The sequence below is a fragment of the Chiloscyllium plagiosum genome, chromosome 13 (genome assembly GCF_004010195.1).
Source record: "Chiloscyllium plagiosum isolate BGI_BamShark_2017 chromosome 13, ASM401019v2, whole genome shotgun sequence".
Classification (NCBI taxonomy): Eukaryota; Metazoa; Chordata; class Chondrichthyes; order Orectolobiformes; family Hemiscylliidae; genus Chiloscyllium; species Chiloscyllium plagiosum.
The window spans coordinates 48,886,824-48,901,640 of record NC_057722.1 but is presented as its reverse complement, the minus strand read 5'-3'; the positions used below and the strand labels follow the sequence as shown (position 1 = coordinate 48,901,640).

The 14,817-nt window shown below is 38.1% G+C and overlaps 1 protein-coding gene across 7 annotated transcripts in view; it reads right to left on the bottom strand.

The window, feature by feature from the left end:
• The window catches only part of mcf2l2 (MCF.2 cell line derived transforming sequence-like 2), a 396,698-nt gene that overhangs the window by 239,095 nt on the left and 142,786 nt on the right, over positions 1–14,817 (bottom strand). For all 7 annotated transcript variants that reach the window (XM_043702332.1, XM_043702335.1, XM_043702330.1 and 4 more), the window contains exons 3-4: positions 12,817–12,931; positions 8,024–8,114 (exon numbers count right to left, since the gene is read on the bottom strand). In XM_043702332.1, coding sequence (XP_043558267.1) covers positions 8,024–8,114; positions 12,817–12,931 — 206 coding nt within the window. The remainder of the gene's footprint in view (positions 1–8,023; positions 8,115–12,816; positions 12,932–14,817) is intronic.

Sequence of the window (14,817 nt, the reverse complement as noted above, 5' to 3'; positions counted from 1 at the left end):
AAGATGTCATTGAAATGCAAGTTTTCTTTTAGTAATACAACTTTAATGTTCTTCCACTCTTTCTGCACTACAGAATCACCAAATAAAATCTATACAGTCCCAGCTGGCTGCAGTTCACAGAATTAATGTGGATTTCACCAGTTTCCTAATTTTCATCCCCCACCTTATCCCAATCCCAAGCCTCCAACTTGGCACTGCCCTCTTAACCTGTCCAGCATCTTTTCCATCTATCCACTACATCTTCTTCTCCGACCTATCACCTTCTCCCCCACCTTCATCTACCTATTGCATTTTCAGCTACCAACGCCTCAGCCCCACACCCTTCCATTTATCTCTCAGTCCCCAGCCCACAAGCCTCATTCCTGACGAAGGGCTTATGCCCGAAACTTCAATTTTCCTGCTCCTCAGATGTTGTCTGACCTGCTGTGCTTTTTCAGCACCACTCTCTTAACTTTGTTACCTAGTAATATACATAGAATCATAGGATTGTACAGCATGGAAATGACTCTTCGGTCCAACTCATCCATGCTGATCAGAATCTAGTCCCATTTGCCAGCATTTGGCCCATATTCCTCTAAATATCTCCTATTCATGTACCATCCAGATGCTTTTTAAATGTTGTAATTGTACCAACCTCCACCACTTCCTCTGGCAAATCATTCCATACACTCACCACGCTCTGAGGAAAAAGGTTGTTCCTTTTAAATCTTTCCTCTCTCAACTTAAACCTATGCCCTCTAGTTTCGGACTCTACTACCCTGGGAAAAAGACCTTGACTATTTACTCTATCCATGCCCCTCATGACTTTATAAACCTCTATAAGGTCACACCCTCAGCCTCCAATGGTCCAGAGAAAATAGCCCCAGTCTATTCAGCCTCTCTCTACAACTCAAACTCTCCAACCCTAGCAACATCCTTGTAAATATTTTCTGAACCCTTTCAACTTTAACAGATAGATCCGAATTGAACTCAGTATTCCAAAAGCGGCCTAACCAATGTCCTATACAGCCAGATTATGACATTCCAACTTTTATACTCAATAAACTGACCAAGAAAGACAAGCATAGCAAATGCCTTCTTCACTACCCTGTCTACCTGAGACTCCACCTTCAAAGTATGAACCTGCACCCCAAAGTTTCTTTATCAGCAACACTCCCCAGGACCCAGTCGGTGAACAGTGGTGTGCCGCAGGGATCTTTCAAGAAAGAGTTGGATAGAGGTCTTAAGGATAGTGGAATCAAGGGTTATGAGGAGAAGGCAGGAACAGGATACTGACTGAGGATGATCAGCCATGATCATAATGAATGGTGGTGCTGGCTCGAAGGGCAGAATGGCCTACTCCTGCACCTATTGTCTATTGACCCTACCATTATTGTCCCCTGCTTTGCTTTACTTTGCTGAATCAGTGAGGAACATATGAAAACAAATATTGAGAAAAGAGACACTGTGGTAAAACACAGGAGAGGACAACAAAAGAAGAAATATATAATTTTCAATTTTAATGCTGCCCCTAAGTATTTGAATTGTCTGTGCTGTCTTCCCTACAAGCTACTAAGACATGAAAACCTGCAAGGGCTTCTGACCTGCACGACAGATCTCACAATGCATCAACCAAGACAAGCTCAGAAGTGTGCCAAGCAGTCAACACTTATCTCTTCTTAAGAGAGCTGGAAAAGCATTGAGTAACACTGTTTACCTTCACAAATAGAAAAATGAAGCTTACTTGTTAACAATGCCAACAAACATACATTTTCACTCCCTTCAGAAAGTTTTATCATTAATTTATTTTTAAAATAATTATGACTAAGATTCATTATATGAGATATTTGTATCATCGATAGTCACAGGTGAAGTGCCGGAAGACTGGAGGTTGACTAACTTGGTGCCACTGTTTTAAGAAGAGTAGTAAGGACAAGCCAGGGAACTACAGACCAGTGAGCCTGACGTTGGTGGTGGGCAGGTTGTTGGAGGGAATACTGAGGGACAGGATGTACATGTATTTGGAAAGGCAAGGACTGATTAGGGATAGTCAACATGACTTTGTGCGTGGGAAATCATGTCTCACAAAGTTGATTGAGATTTTTGAAGAAGTAACAAAGAGGATTGATAAGGGCAGAGCGGTAGATGTGATCTATATGGACTTCAGTAAGGCGTTCGACAAAGTTCCCCATAGGAGACTGATTAGCCAGGTTAGATCTCACTGGATACAGGGAGAAGTAGCCATCTGGATACAAAACTGACACAAAGGTGGAAGACAGAGTGGTGGTGGAGGATTGTTTTTCAGACTGGAGGCCTGTGACCAGTGGAGTATCACAAGGATCGGTGCTGTGTCCTCTACTTTTTGTCATTTACACAAATGATTTGGAAGCAAGCATAAGAGGTACAGTTAGTAAATTTGTAGATGACACCAAAATTGGTGGCATAGTGGACAGCGAAGAGGGTTACCTCAGATTACAACAGGATCTTGACCAGATGAACCAATGGGCTGAGAAGTGGCAGATGGAGTTTAATTCAGATAAACGTGAGGTGCTGCATTTTGGGAAAGCAAATCTTGGCAGGACTTATACACTTAATGGTAAGGTCCTAGGAAGTGTTGCTGAACAAAGAGACCTTGGAGTGCAGGTTCATAGCTCCTTGAAAGTGGAGTTGCAGGTACATATGATAGTGAAAAAGGAGTTTGGTATGCTTTCTTTATTGGTCAGAGTATTGAGTACAGGAGTTGGGAGGTCATATTGCGGCTGTACAGGACATTGATTAGGCCACTGTTGGAATATTGTGTGCAATTCTGGTCTCCTTCCTATAGGAAAGGTGTTGTGAAACTTGAAAGGGTTCAGAAAAGATTTACAAGGATGTTGCCAGGGTTGGAGCATTTGATCTGCAGGGAGAGGCTGAACACGCTGGGGCTGTTTTCCCTGGAGCATCGGAGGCTGAAGGGTGACCTTGTAGAGGTTTACAAAATTTGAGGGCCACGGATAGGGTAAATAGACAAAATCTTTTCGCTGGTGTTGGGGAGTCCAGAACTAGAAGACATAGGTTTCGGGTGAGAGGGGAAAGATATAAAAGAGACCTACTTTTTCACAGAGGATAGTACGTGTATGGAATAAGCTGCCAGAGGAAGTGGTGGAGGCTGGTACAATTGCAACATTTGGTTCTGGATGGGAATATGAATAGGAAAGGTTTGGAGGGATATGGGCTGGGTGCTGGCAGGTGGGACAAAATTGGGTTGGCATGTCTGGTCGGCATGGACGCGTTGGACTGAAGGGTCTGTTTCCATGCTGTACATCTCTATGACTCTATAAACATTTTTGTTTTTGTAGTAATGCTCTCAACATCATAAATTGAAAAGTAATCAAGCTTGAAGAAGATGAGTTAAAATTCACAGAGCAACAAGTTTACACTTATTTTTGTTACTGTTGGTTTTGCTGTAAAACACAAGAGAGGTGGGAGCTCTACATTTATTTCACTAATATGTATAATTAGCCAAAAATGGTTTAGGTTTTCAGTTCACAGTTATAGCTGCGAATGAAACACTGATTTTAATTTATTTTACAGTTTGGTTCACAATTAGAATAAAAGATTTGCATTCATATAAATTAAGGGTTACATTCAGAAGTACACTTTTTCTTCTTGTTCATTTTAAAGGAAGAATTCATGAATGAAAACATTCAGTTCATATGGTCCTTTTTACATTTAATATTACAGGGATCATGTGGTGCACTATCTATTAAAGTATCCTGAGGTAAAGATTTTATTGGCTTTTGAGAGTCCCAGGACTGGCATGCAATGTGGGTCTCAAGGCTGAATGTAAAAGGGAAAAGTGAGTGGCAGCAAGGAGACTGCAGCCAGGAATGCATTCCCATTAAGGACGACAGTGTGCCTCAATGAGCTAAAGGCTCAATCAAAGACCTGGCAGTTCTACGGACTGACCAAACCAGGGGTAGAGGTAGTTGTTGCTGAGATTGCACTGGGTAAGAGAGAATGCCTCCATAGGTACGATCATATGGCCAGTATAAAAAACTGTAAACTTCTAGCATCAGCCAGACAGGCCCTGATGGTTGGAGGAGTGAACACTCCAGTGGCAGGTCCACAGTGACTAGCTTTACAATAGTGAGGCCTCTCCGCCAGTCTTAAAGCTTCATGAAAGGCAGGCCCCATTAGGCTGGGAAGGCACTACATAGCTGCTGGAGTCATCACTCATTAAGCAGCTGTTCCATGCTCACAAAACACTGGCAGCCTTCGAAAGTGACTGCCAATAAATCATAAATCAATTAATTGTATCAATAGACCGTCAGTTTCTTGTTGGCTAGTGGTTGAAGTCTTGCTGCTCGTAACACTGGAAATATCCTTAGCAACAGGAATATGTTGGCTTTCCCTCCTGATGCCATTTCCCCAACTTTTGCACCTCCTAGCCTGTCTCCAACAGAGAGTTAAAATTACTGCCTTAATTGCAGAGTTTATTATAAAACATAGTGCTAACCTTTTAATTATGATGAATTAGACGATTCAGTAGAAATAACAACAGTCACAACAGGGACATAAAATACTATGGTAGCTCCTTAGTATTAGGTCTGTCTCTAAATCACAACAGGTTGAAATCCATTTATGATAGGTTTTAATTGTATCAATAGCCTTTCTTTAAAAACTGTATATATTAAAAAACTATGCTTTTTAAATCCATTTACAGAAATTAATATCTGAAACAAATGTCACTGCTAATGTATTGATTGGAAATTTAAACATATATTAGCTTCAGGAATTTACTACTGTGTGTAGATGACATCCTTATTACTGTCACTATAATAAACAAGAATTATGCTATCATACATATACGCATGGGAATGAGACTAGGGAAATAATAATAGGGAACAGGGAAAGGCAGAGGAGTTGAATAAATGCTTTCATCATTTTTCCCAGCAGAAGACATGAAAAGCATTCCAAAAATACTGAATAATCAAGAGGCAAAAGGAGAGGAAATAAATGCAGCAACCATCAACAGGGAAAAAGTACTCAGGAAGCAAATGGAGTGAAAGAATATTATGTCTCCCCTGGGTTTGATGTTATGCATCCTGAGATATTCAAGGAAGCAGCTACAGAGATAGTGGATGCACTGGCTATGGATATTTTCTAATCAATCCACTCAGGAGTGAGATGACACACCTCTGAATCAGGCTGGCCCAGAGATAGGGACACAGTCATTGCACTACAACAATCCATCTTCCAAAAATCCTTAGATTCTGGAAAATTCCTAAAGGATTGGGATGGCATGCCTCACAGCACCAGGAACCCGGGTTCAATTCCAGCACGGGTGACTGTGTATATGTGGAGTTTGCACATTCTCCTTGTGTCTGCGTGGGTTTCTGCTGGGTGCTCCGGTTTCCTTCCACAGTACAAAGATGTACAGGTTAGCTGGATTGGCCATCCTAAATTGTCCAGTGATGTGTAGGCTACATGGTTAGCTATGAGAAATGGCCTGTGCCCGAAACGTCGAATCTCCTGTTCCCTGGATGCTGCCTGACCTGCTGTGCTGTTCCAGCAATAAAGTTTCAACTTTGATCTCCAGCATCTGCAGACCTCACTTTCTCCCCTAGCTATGAGAAATGCAGATATAGGGTGGGTCTGGGTGGGATCTCTTTGGAGGATCAGTGAGGGCTCGAAGGGTCAAATGGCCTGCTTCTACACTGTAGGGATTCATGTGATGATGATTTTAAAACTGCCAACATAACAACTTCATTTGAAAAGGGAAGGAGACATATAATGTAAGTGTAGGTTAGTTAGCTTGATATCCATCATTGGGAGAATGTTAGAACCTCTAAAGAATGTCATAGCAGAGTATTTGGAAATATATAATATGATCAAGCAGAGTCAACATGACATTACAAAGGGGAAATAATGTCTGACATATTTATTAGAATTCCTTGAGAAGGTATACAGCAAGGTTAATGAAGGGGAAGCAGTGAGTGTAAAATTTGATAAGATACCACACATTTGGGAATTAGTAAGAAATAAGCCCATTGTGTTGCAGATAGTATATTAACACAGATAGAAGATTGACTAATTAATTGAAGACAGAGTTATATAAAGGGGACATTTTCAGAATGGAAAACTGCAACTAGTGGAATGCCACAGGAGTCCGTGCTGGCGGTACAATTATTTACAATATCAATTAATAACTTGGATGAGAAAAGTCAATGTTCTACAGCCAAGTCTGCAGATGACACAAAAATATGCAGAAGGTGAAATGAAACAAAGGGTTTGCAGAGAGGTATGGACAGTTTAAATTAGTGGCCAAAAACTGGCAGATGGAATATACTGTAGGAACACATTAGGTTATGCATTTTGGCAGGCGGAATAAAGAAACTGAATATTATTTAATGAAGAAAGTGTGTAAACATCTGCAGCACATACTAGCTCAGGATGTAATAGAGAAAGCAAATAAAATGCTGACCTTTATACCAAATGGAATTGAACATTAAAACAAACTTGCTTAAACTATATTAGTGTAGGTAGACCACAGCAGGAATATTGTGAACAGTTTAGAAATATAGAAACAAAGAAAATAGGAGCAGGAGTAGGCCATCGGACCCTTTTAGCCTGCTCCATTATTCAATATGATCATGGCTCATTGTATTACTCAGTACTGTAATTCAATTTTCTCCACATGCTCTTTAATCCTTTTAGCTCAAAGAGTTGGGCCACTTATTTAAGGGAAGATACACAGGGAGTGGAGGCAGTCCAGAGAAAGTTCACTGGTATGATTCTGGATATGGAGAGACTGTCTTATGAGGAGAGTTTGAGCAGTTGGGCCTGCATTCACTGGAGTTAGAAAAATGAGAGGGCAGCCTTATTGAAACATACAAGTCTCTTTTAGGGCTTGACAGAGTAAATGAGGAAAGTTTGTTTCCCATTATGGGACAGTCAAGGCACTATCTGTTATGGGTCACACACAGCGATGAGGAGGATTTTAATCTCTGAGTACTGAATCTGAGGAATTCTTTATCATAGAGGGCTGTGGAGGCTGGGTTGTTAAATACATTCAAGATTATTAATCAGTAAAGGAATCAAGGAATATGGGGAAAAGGTAGAAAAGTGAAGTTCATAATCATCGAATCACCATAATCTCATTGAATGGTAGAGGACTGAATGGCCTGGTTTTACTCACATATCTTATGGTCTTAATTAAATTATTGCTTCATATTTCATTTTACCTAACTGTGAATTATGTACCATTCAAATAATCAAGTCATTTCGTTCCCTAAAATAGAAGCAATGAATAATAAGCTACGCTGCAAATTTAAAATGGAGCTTTATTAAAGCTTTCAAGTATCTCCACTCCATATCTTCTAAGTTTTATTCTCTAACCTCAAAGTTGATTACATTGGACACTTTGGATAATTAACCTTTTATAACATGTCCCCAAGGTTGTCTTACATTGGACTTTAGTTGTTTGACAGAAATCATTGATACCAATTACAATATAATAAGTCCAAATGTTTACATGATATCTTTTCATTTTCACCTTATATGATTGTATAAGCTATTTGATTGCTGTATTATGCTATTTGTATATCTTTTAAGAAGCTGTCGTAGTGCACTTACCTCAGGTCCAGAAGTCCCAATTGCTCCAGAGGGAAATAAAAATGTTTCTGAACAGGTTGATTTAAAAATTACAAAAACAAAGGTTTATCATTAAATCTCTACCCCACCAAGATATGGGAGGTCAGTTAATAACCCTTAATGACATCAAGGGTTATGTGGATGGCATCAGAAACTGTTGCTCAGCTAGATAAACAGCCGTGATCTCAATGAATGGCGGAGTAGGCTTGATGGGTGAATGATCTACTCTTGCTCCAATGTTCCTCTGAAATATCTCAACTTTAAGTACTAATAAAAATACATTTTCCATTTTAGATACAGTTAATTACTTTACAAAAGATGTCTTGTTTCTGGGAAATGCCATAAAAAGGAACCATACTTCTCAGAATAAATTCAATTACAGCAACCAAAGAACTTTAATTCTACTCACTGCAATGCGCATTAAAGATGCTTTGACTGAACTCCATTTGTCTCGGCGCCTGTCAATAATTATGATAAATCCAATACTGGCAGCATCCAGACTGTAATAAAACAGAAACAAGTGTTTGCACTAAAAGAAATACAATTTTATAGCATATCCAAAGATGACCTAATTGGTGTACAGATTATAATTATTTCTCTGTGATCTTAAAGAATATGAATTGGTTGTTTTAGGTAATATAATTGATTAAATTGAAATTTAATATCACCAATAAATATTTTGAAAATGAGGAGTGGAGTGTATACAAGTATAATGAATGCAACTTTTCTTTTTTTGCAAGCCTTTTATATTTTATTTTCTTTACATTTGTTTAAAAAATAGTTGTTTTATAAGCATCATTAGAATTATAAAACTTCTAGTTGCATGCCACCATTTCCTGATAAAAATGTGATTAAAATAGATAATTAAATGGGGAGAACTTAGGAGGGCAATTAAGTTGCTATCAAAAGTTCAATTGAGACGTGACTTTTGTTGTCAGTTATGAATGATGTCATTAAGTTACACTTTCTTTCCATTAGTGACTATATCAACCATGCAGTACTTGTCATTTGTTAATATTCCCCCTAGGTTTGTGATCTGTCCTCTCCATTTCCATTTCATAATATTTCTCTCTCATCTAACTTCCAAAAGGGATTATTTACCATTCAGATCTGAGGAGAATCTTAAGGCTCCTTTTCTTTCCTTATAGATTCTGACAAGTCCCTTCTGTAGCATATTATGTATTTTAAGCAGCAGCATGAGTAGAAATATCCTGATAGAGAGATCACTCTCACTGCTGTTGAATGGGAAAATAAAGTTCTAGCTATTAGTATGAAAAGCTCACACAGACTATCATTAATCAGTGTGCAATTGTCCACACAATTTCTGATGCTCAAACAAAGTCCAGAATACAGACTAGAATACAACTGACAGTCAGCTGTTTCTTATCAATGGAAATTGACAGTCATTACATTGAGCAGCCTGTTTTTCATTTTAAACCTTAAAATCAAAAGGTTGCATCAGTACAACAGGGGATCATCTCCTCCTTCAAGCCCATCATGTTGATGACAGCTTTTGTTATATTACATATATGGTATTGGTGAAGTGCAAAAGATTGCATTGCACTAATACCTATTCTACAGCATTGCTTGTTATATTGGGAGTAGATGCCACAATATGATAAAAATCTAAGTGCTGGTTCTCCTCCATACTATATTACACATAATGGAATGTGGTTAGTCTTTCACTAGACCTCCTCCAGAGCTAGGTACAAATGCTTGTTATATTGACAGTTATAAAATTCCGATTCATCTGAAGGCTTCCCCTTCCACTGAATGTTTCTTTCATAGAAATTTCAAGGTTCTGTAAAACCATCAGTGCATCTGTGATCTTTCCCAGTTTTATTTTATGATAAATGCATACATGTAAATTATATCTTGGGAACAAGCCACTCAGTTCAAACCCATTTGTGCTGGTAGTTCCCCTCATGAAAGTAAATATATCAAATCGCATTTATCCAAAGCAATGCAATACATGCATTTGTACCTAGCTCTGGAGGAGGTCCAGTGAAAGACTAACCACATTCCATGATGTGTAATATAGTATGGAGGAGAACCAGCACTTAGATCTTTATCATATTGTGGCATCTACTCCCAAGTTCACTACTACCTAATTTATTTCACCAATCACAGTCAGATACGTCAATGCCTTGCACGTCTACTTCCTATTAGCAATAACCTAATAAATAATTAATAAAAGAAACCTTGTTATCTGAAACACTGATGATATTTCCTGTTTACAGGGATGAATTACGCTGGGTAGTCAATTAGAATGTACAACTGTAATAAGAGTGTGTCATACTCATTCTGTTATAAAAATCCTAATGTTTAATTTAATGAGCTATGACAGTTAGCTGAAACAAATCCAAAAATTAAGGACAGTTCAATTTCTGTTTTACAAAGGAATATTTATTGTTATCTTTAACGTCACTTCAAGTGATGTTGATAATGTCTTATTATCATACTGCCACAATGACAGCACTTGAACTTTAGTGTCTGCTATTGTGAATCACTACAAATACTGTCCTCTTTTATGGAACACCACACTCTCATGTAAAGTTTGGAAACTAAGCACATAAAATAACTTTTAAATACCATATATACTCGTGTAAAAGTTGAATTTTTCAGACTATTTTTTTAAAGTTAGATTTTTTAGATTGATTATTACATCAATACTACTTTTGAGGAGCTGAAATTCATGTTTCAGTCCAAAATACCATATCATTAGCAGAAACCCAACTGAAATCTAAATGAATAAATTAAAAAAACACAACAAATTATGGTAACATGACTGTATTCCACGATTGCTACAGGGGAACTGAGCTCGACTGAGCTGGACACAAAGGGAGGTTGTCACCTGACTGACCTGATGTATCTAACTTTCATGCCAAATTGGTATGAATTGTACATCTAAACAACAGCATGAAAAAATTCACATCCTCATCATAACATTTATGTACAAAATAATACCTTGACTCAAAATGTTGATCTGTTATCTATGAAGAACTAAGGTAGACTTTTACATGAGATACAGGTTGTTTTGCTACAACGTGCGTTTAGTTAATATGAATTTAATGCAACGTGATTAATAAATTGGGGACACTGTTTCTGAAGCACGAACTTTTAAAGCATGTGTTGGTTATAACACGATTCTGGTCCCATTAGTTTAAATGGTACTGCTATTATGCAATTTTCTTATAACATGGGATTGCACGAGAATAGAACTTCTACGCTATAGCAGAACCGACTGTATATGGAAAATTCCAGGTTTTTTTGGCCAAGAATAGGGGGTGGACTTTTTCTTGAGCATATACAGTATTCACTGTTCACTTGTATATTTAAAATTAATATGTTATGCAAAAGTTGCAGTGCTGATCATAATTACCATGATTTACATATCATCAATGAGAGTTAACTTTAGTTAATTAACTTTAGTTAATTCTCTTTCCTCCAAAACTCAATTATAAATTATAAGGAGACGGAGAGGTTCAATCTGATAAAAGATTGTATTATTTATTAATATTTTCTCTCATGATGAAACTAGTGGATGAGCACTGAAGCACAAATCCTGCCCCTGCATTAGGCACTTCCCATTTTTGTAGTGTTGGGTTAGGATTTGCACCAGGGTGATTCATGGAGGTAGCTGGTTAATTAAATTGCAGCTGCCCCTACTAACACTGGGTTTCAGTAAACGTGGAATCTGAAATCCAAGTGTGCAGAGTGAAACTGTTAAGAGTAAGTCTGGACTTTCTGCATTTCTTTGAATAGCCATTGTACACCTTTGGAGAAGCAAGGTTACCCCTTTAGATATCTTCACACAATATCCTTTGTGGAAGTGGGGTGTGAGATTTAGAGGGTTCATTGTCCACTATAGAGTATATTGCCCTTTAGAATGATTAATGGTATGCAATTCCAATGCCTGTTGTTATACAATATTGTAAATCTAAATGAAATATTTGTTGTTATAAGGCAATATGTATTTGAAGGATTATAAATGTAGTAAAGGAATATTTATGCACAAGGATGTTTTTCAATATAGTGAAGAAATTTAGCTTGTCTTACCTCACCATGGGTCCTGACGTCTGCACATATCAAGTGAGTTGGCACAGTTGGAAAGGGTAATTGTGGGGTGCATTGGTTGGCTGAAGTTGCCAATAAGCTGCCATCAGGTCTATAAAGATCCAAAGAAGTGGATACAGGGTATAGATTGGCATGGAGGATTTACAGGACTTTGTGATGCTCACAGGGCATGAGGAAATATGGGTTGACATGAAGAGGACGTGACAGGAGTGTGAGGGTTGGGGGTGGGGAATGTGAGGGGTTAAGGCTGGAAGGATTTTTGTTTCCTGAAAATTCACAATAGTGCTTGAGGTCTGAGGCAGGCCTTCCTTCCACACTTGGCATCCTCAACTTCTCAGACCAGGATTGCCTGCCCTGAATTCTAATGTGACCTGCCTTCACATCAGAAACTCAATGTTTTGGCAACCATTTGAACTTGCAGATGAATATCTAGGCCCAATGGACCAGTGTGTAACCCTTATCTCCAAAACTACTAGCACATTTTCTCATATGTTTGTAACAGCTGTTTCCACTGAAAGTACCTATATCCACATTAATAATGACAAGGTCAATCTAATAGCATTTATAAAGAAAAAATTCTACTTAAAATTCTCACATTGTAATGTCCTCATAACAGCTGTTGCTTTGCAGTGCCTCAGACTTGCATCTCCCAGCACCTTATTTAGTTTTGTAAAGAAGTTCCTGTATTTGAATAATGTGTCTTTCTCCACTCCAAAATTATTGCATGTTTAATAAAGTTTTAATATGAATTTTAATAAAAGAAAATGAGCAAAACCGGTAGAAATAAGAAATATAATTTAAGTATGTTTCATTGTGTTACATGTTTTGGCAGTGGAATTGCCATAAAAATGCACATGAAAAATGACAAAATATTCATAATTCTTTTGCAATTGTTTTTAAAAAATGTAATACATTGTGTATTTTGTCAATCTTCCTTTGGTATGAATTATAAATTGTGAGACCTGATCCTCTACTACAAAGTACTATAGCAAGAAAATAAATGTGTTATGGTTTAAGTTATGTATGAAGAATATATTGACTATTTACAATGATTAAAAATGGTATAAAAAGTGAAGGGTGCTGATATTACTTATAGCAACCACAAGAGACAACAGTGTAACTCACCTTGGAATGCTAGTCAAATACGTAACAACATTCAGAAACTCTTCATCAGAAAGGTCCCCAAAGGCAGAGTGTTCTGGAAAAGTGATGATTGGTGCACCATCCCTGCTACGTCCTCCTATTTTAAAAATATTTCAGTCAGAAGATATTTGAAGGCAAAACAATCTGCGATGATTTGCAGTAGTAACATTTCAAAACTGTTATCACAAAGCTGGTCCTTTTTTTTCCTAAAAGCTATTCTTTTTCTCAAGGCTACTGTATCCTTTTTTTTCAGAGGGGGCGTAAACCACTCAGATTCTGTTTAGACTGGTTTGGTACAAAGGTGAAGGAGTTTATTGAGAGGCCTTCTGTTTATATGGAATCAGATGAGACTTCAGACCAAATTGGTCATGTTTTAGAAGTGACCTGTATAATTAAAGGGGAGTGGTCAGTCTTAGAAACTGAAGTTTGAGTTGTGGGCTGTTTGGAAACAGGCTGCTAAACTCTCTCTCCTTCTAACTTGTAAGCCTTTGTTTCATTTTTACTATGTTTAAGAGGTTTGCTTATTTGGACTGTTGTGTATATTCAAAACAGCATATTTAAACCTAATATGGATCGATTGAGTTCTGGAGAGGTTCTATATTATGTTCTTTATGTTTCATTGTGTAACTTGTGAATAAATTTATTCTGTTTTAAAACCTCAAGGTCAACCTGGCTAACTTACTGCGAATAATTTTCACTGTACACTTGCCGAAACAAACTGCAAAGTTATGATCTGGGCTGCCTGCTTAAGAATGTTTTGAGTGGTATGGCCTCATCCATAACACAGTATAGAGTGAAAGTTATTGTTAACATTCTCCAATAGACTAAATGCACAGCATGATACAGAACCATGCAGATGAGGTACAAAAGCAAAACTGCAGATGTTAGAAATTGGGAAATGAAATTTGTCTGACCTGCTGACCATTTCCACCATTTTCTTTCATTTCCGATTTCCAGTATATACTGCATTTTGTATTAGTGTAGCGGGTGGATCCAATAGCTAACCTCAACAGCAACAACAGTGGATCATTAACTATTGAGGAGAAAGTGAGGTCTGCAGATGCTTGAGATCAGAGCTGAAAATGTGTTGCTGTAAAAGCTCAGCAGGTCAGGCAGCATCCAGGGAACAGGAGAATCGACGTTTCGGGCATAAGCCCTTCTTCAGGAATCATTAACTATTATTTGGCCTCAGCATGCCTGATCATTAACTATTATTTGGCCTCAGCATGCCTGAACAAGAAATGGGAAGGTTAACTAGGTTCCTGTGCAAATTGCTACCTTTTTGTTGCTTTCTGGGAATGCAAGATTTGATTCAGCTATGACCCCAAATCTGAACATCTTACATCACACAATTTCTAGGTTCACACACGAAGAATGTCAACTGGATGAAATATTAGATGACAATAGACAGCCATAAAATAGTACCAAATCATAACATTCTGCACACGCAGAGAGAAAAGTAGAAGTCTTTAAATTGACAGCATAGAAGGATACCATTCAGTCTATCTTGCCAGCACCTTAATTGTTAGAACAGCTCAATGAGTGGAGGGATGTGTATCATAAAGTTTTACAAAATGTTTAAAATTTTGTCTAATTGTTTTCATGCAATTAAAAATATTAATTTAGCTTTTGTAGTGTGCAGACAGCGAATCAAGTTTGTCCATTTTTGTAATCAGGGGAACAGGAGAATCGACGTTTCGGGCATTAGCCCTTCTTCAGGAATGAGGAAAGTGTTCAAGCAGGCTAAGATAAAAGATAGGGAGGAGGGACTTGGGGGAGGGGCGTCGGAAATGTGATAGGTGGAAAGAGGTCAAGGTGAGGGTGATAGGTCAGACTGGGGTGGGGGCGGAGAGGTCGGGAAGAAGATTGCAGGTTAGGAAGGCGGTGCTGAATTCGATGGATTTGACTGAGACAAGGTGGGGGGAGGGGAAATGAGGAAACTGGTGAAACCCGAGTTCATCCCTTGTGGTTGGAGAGTTCCTA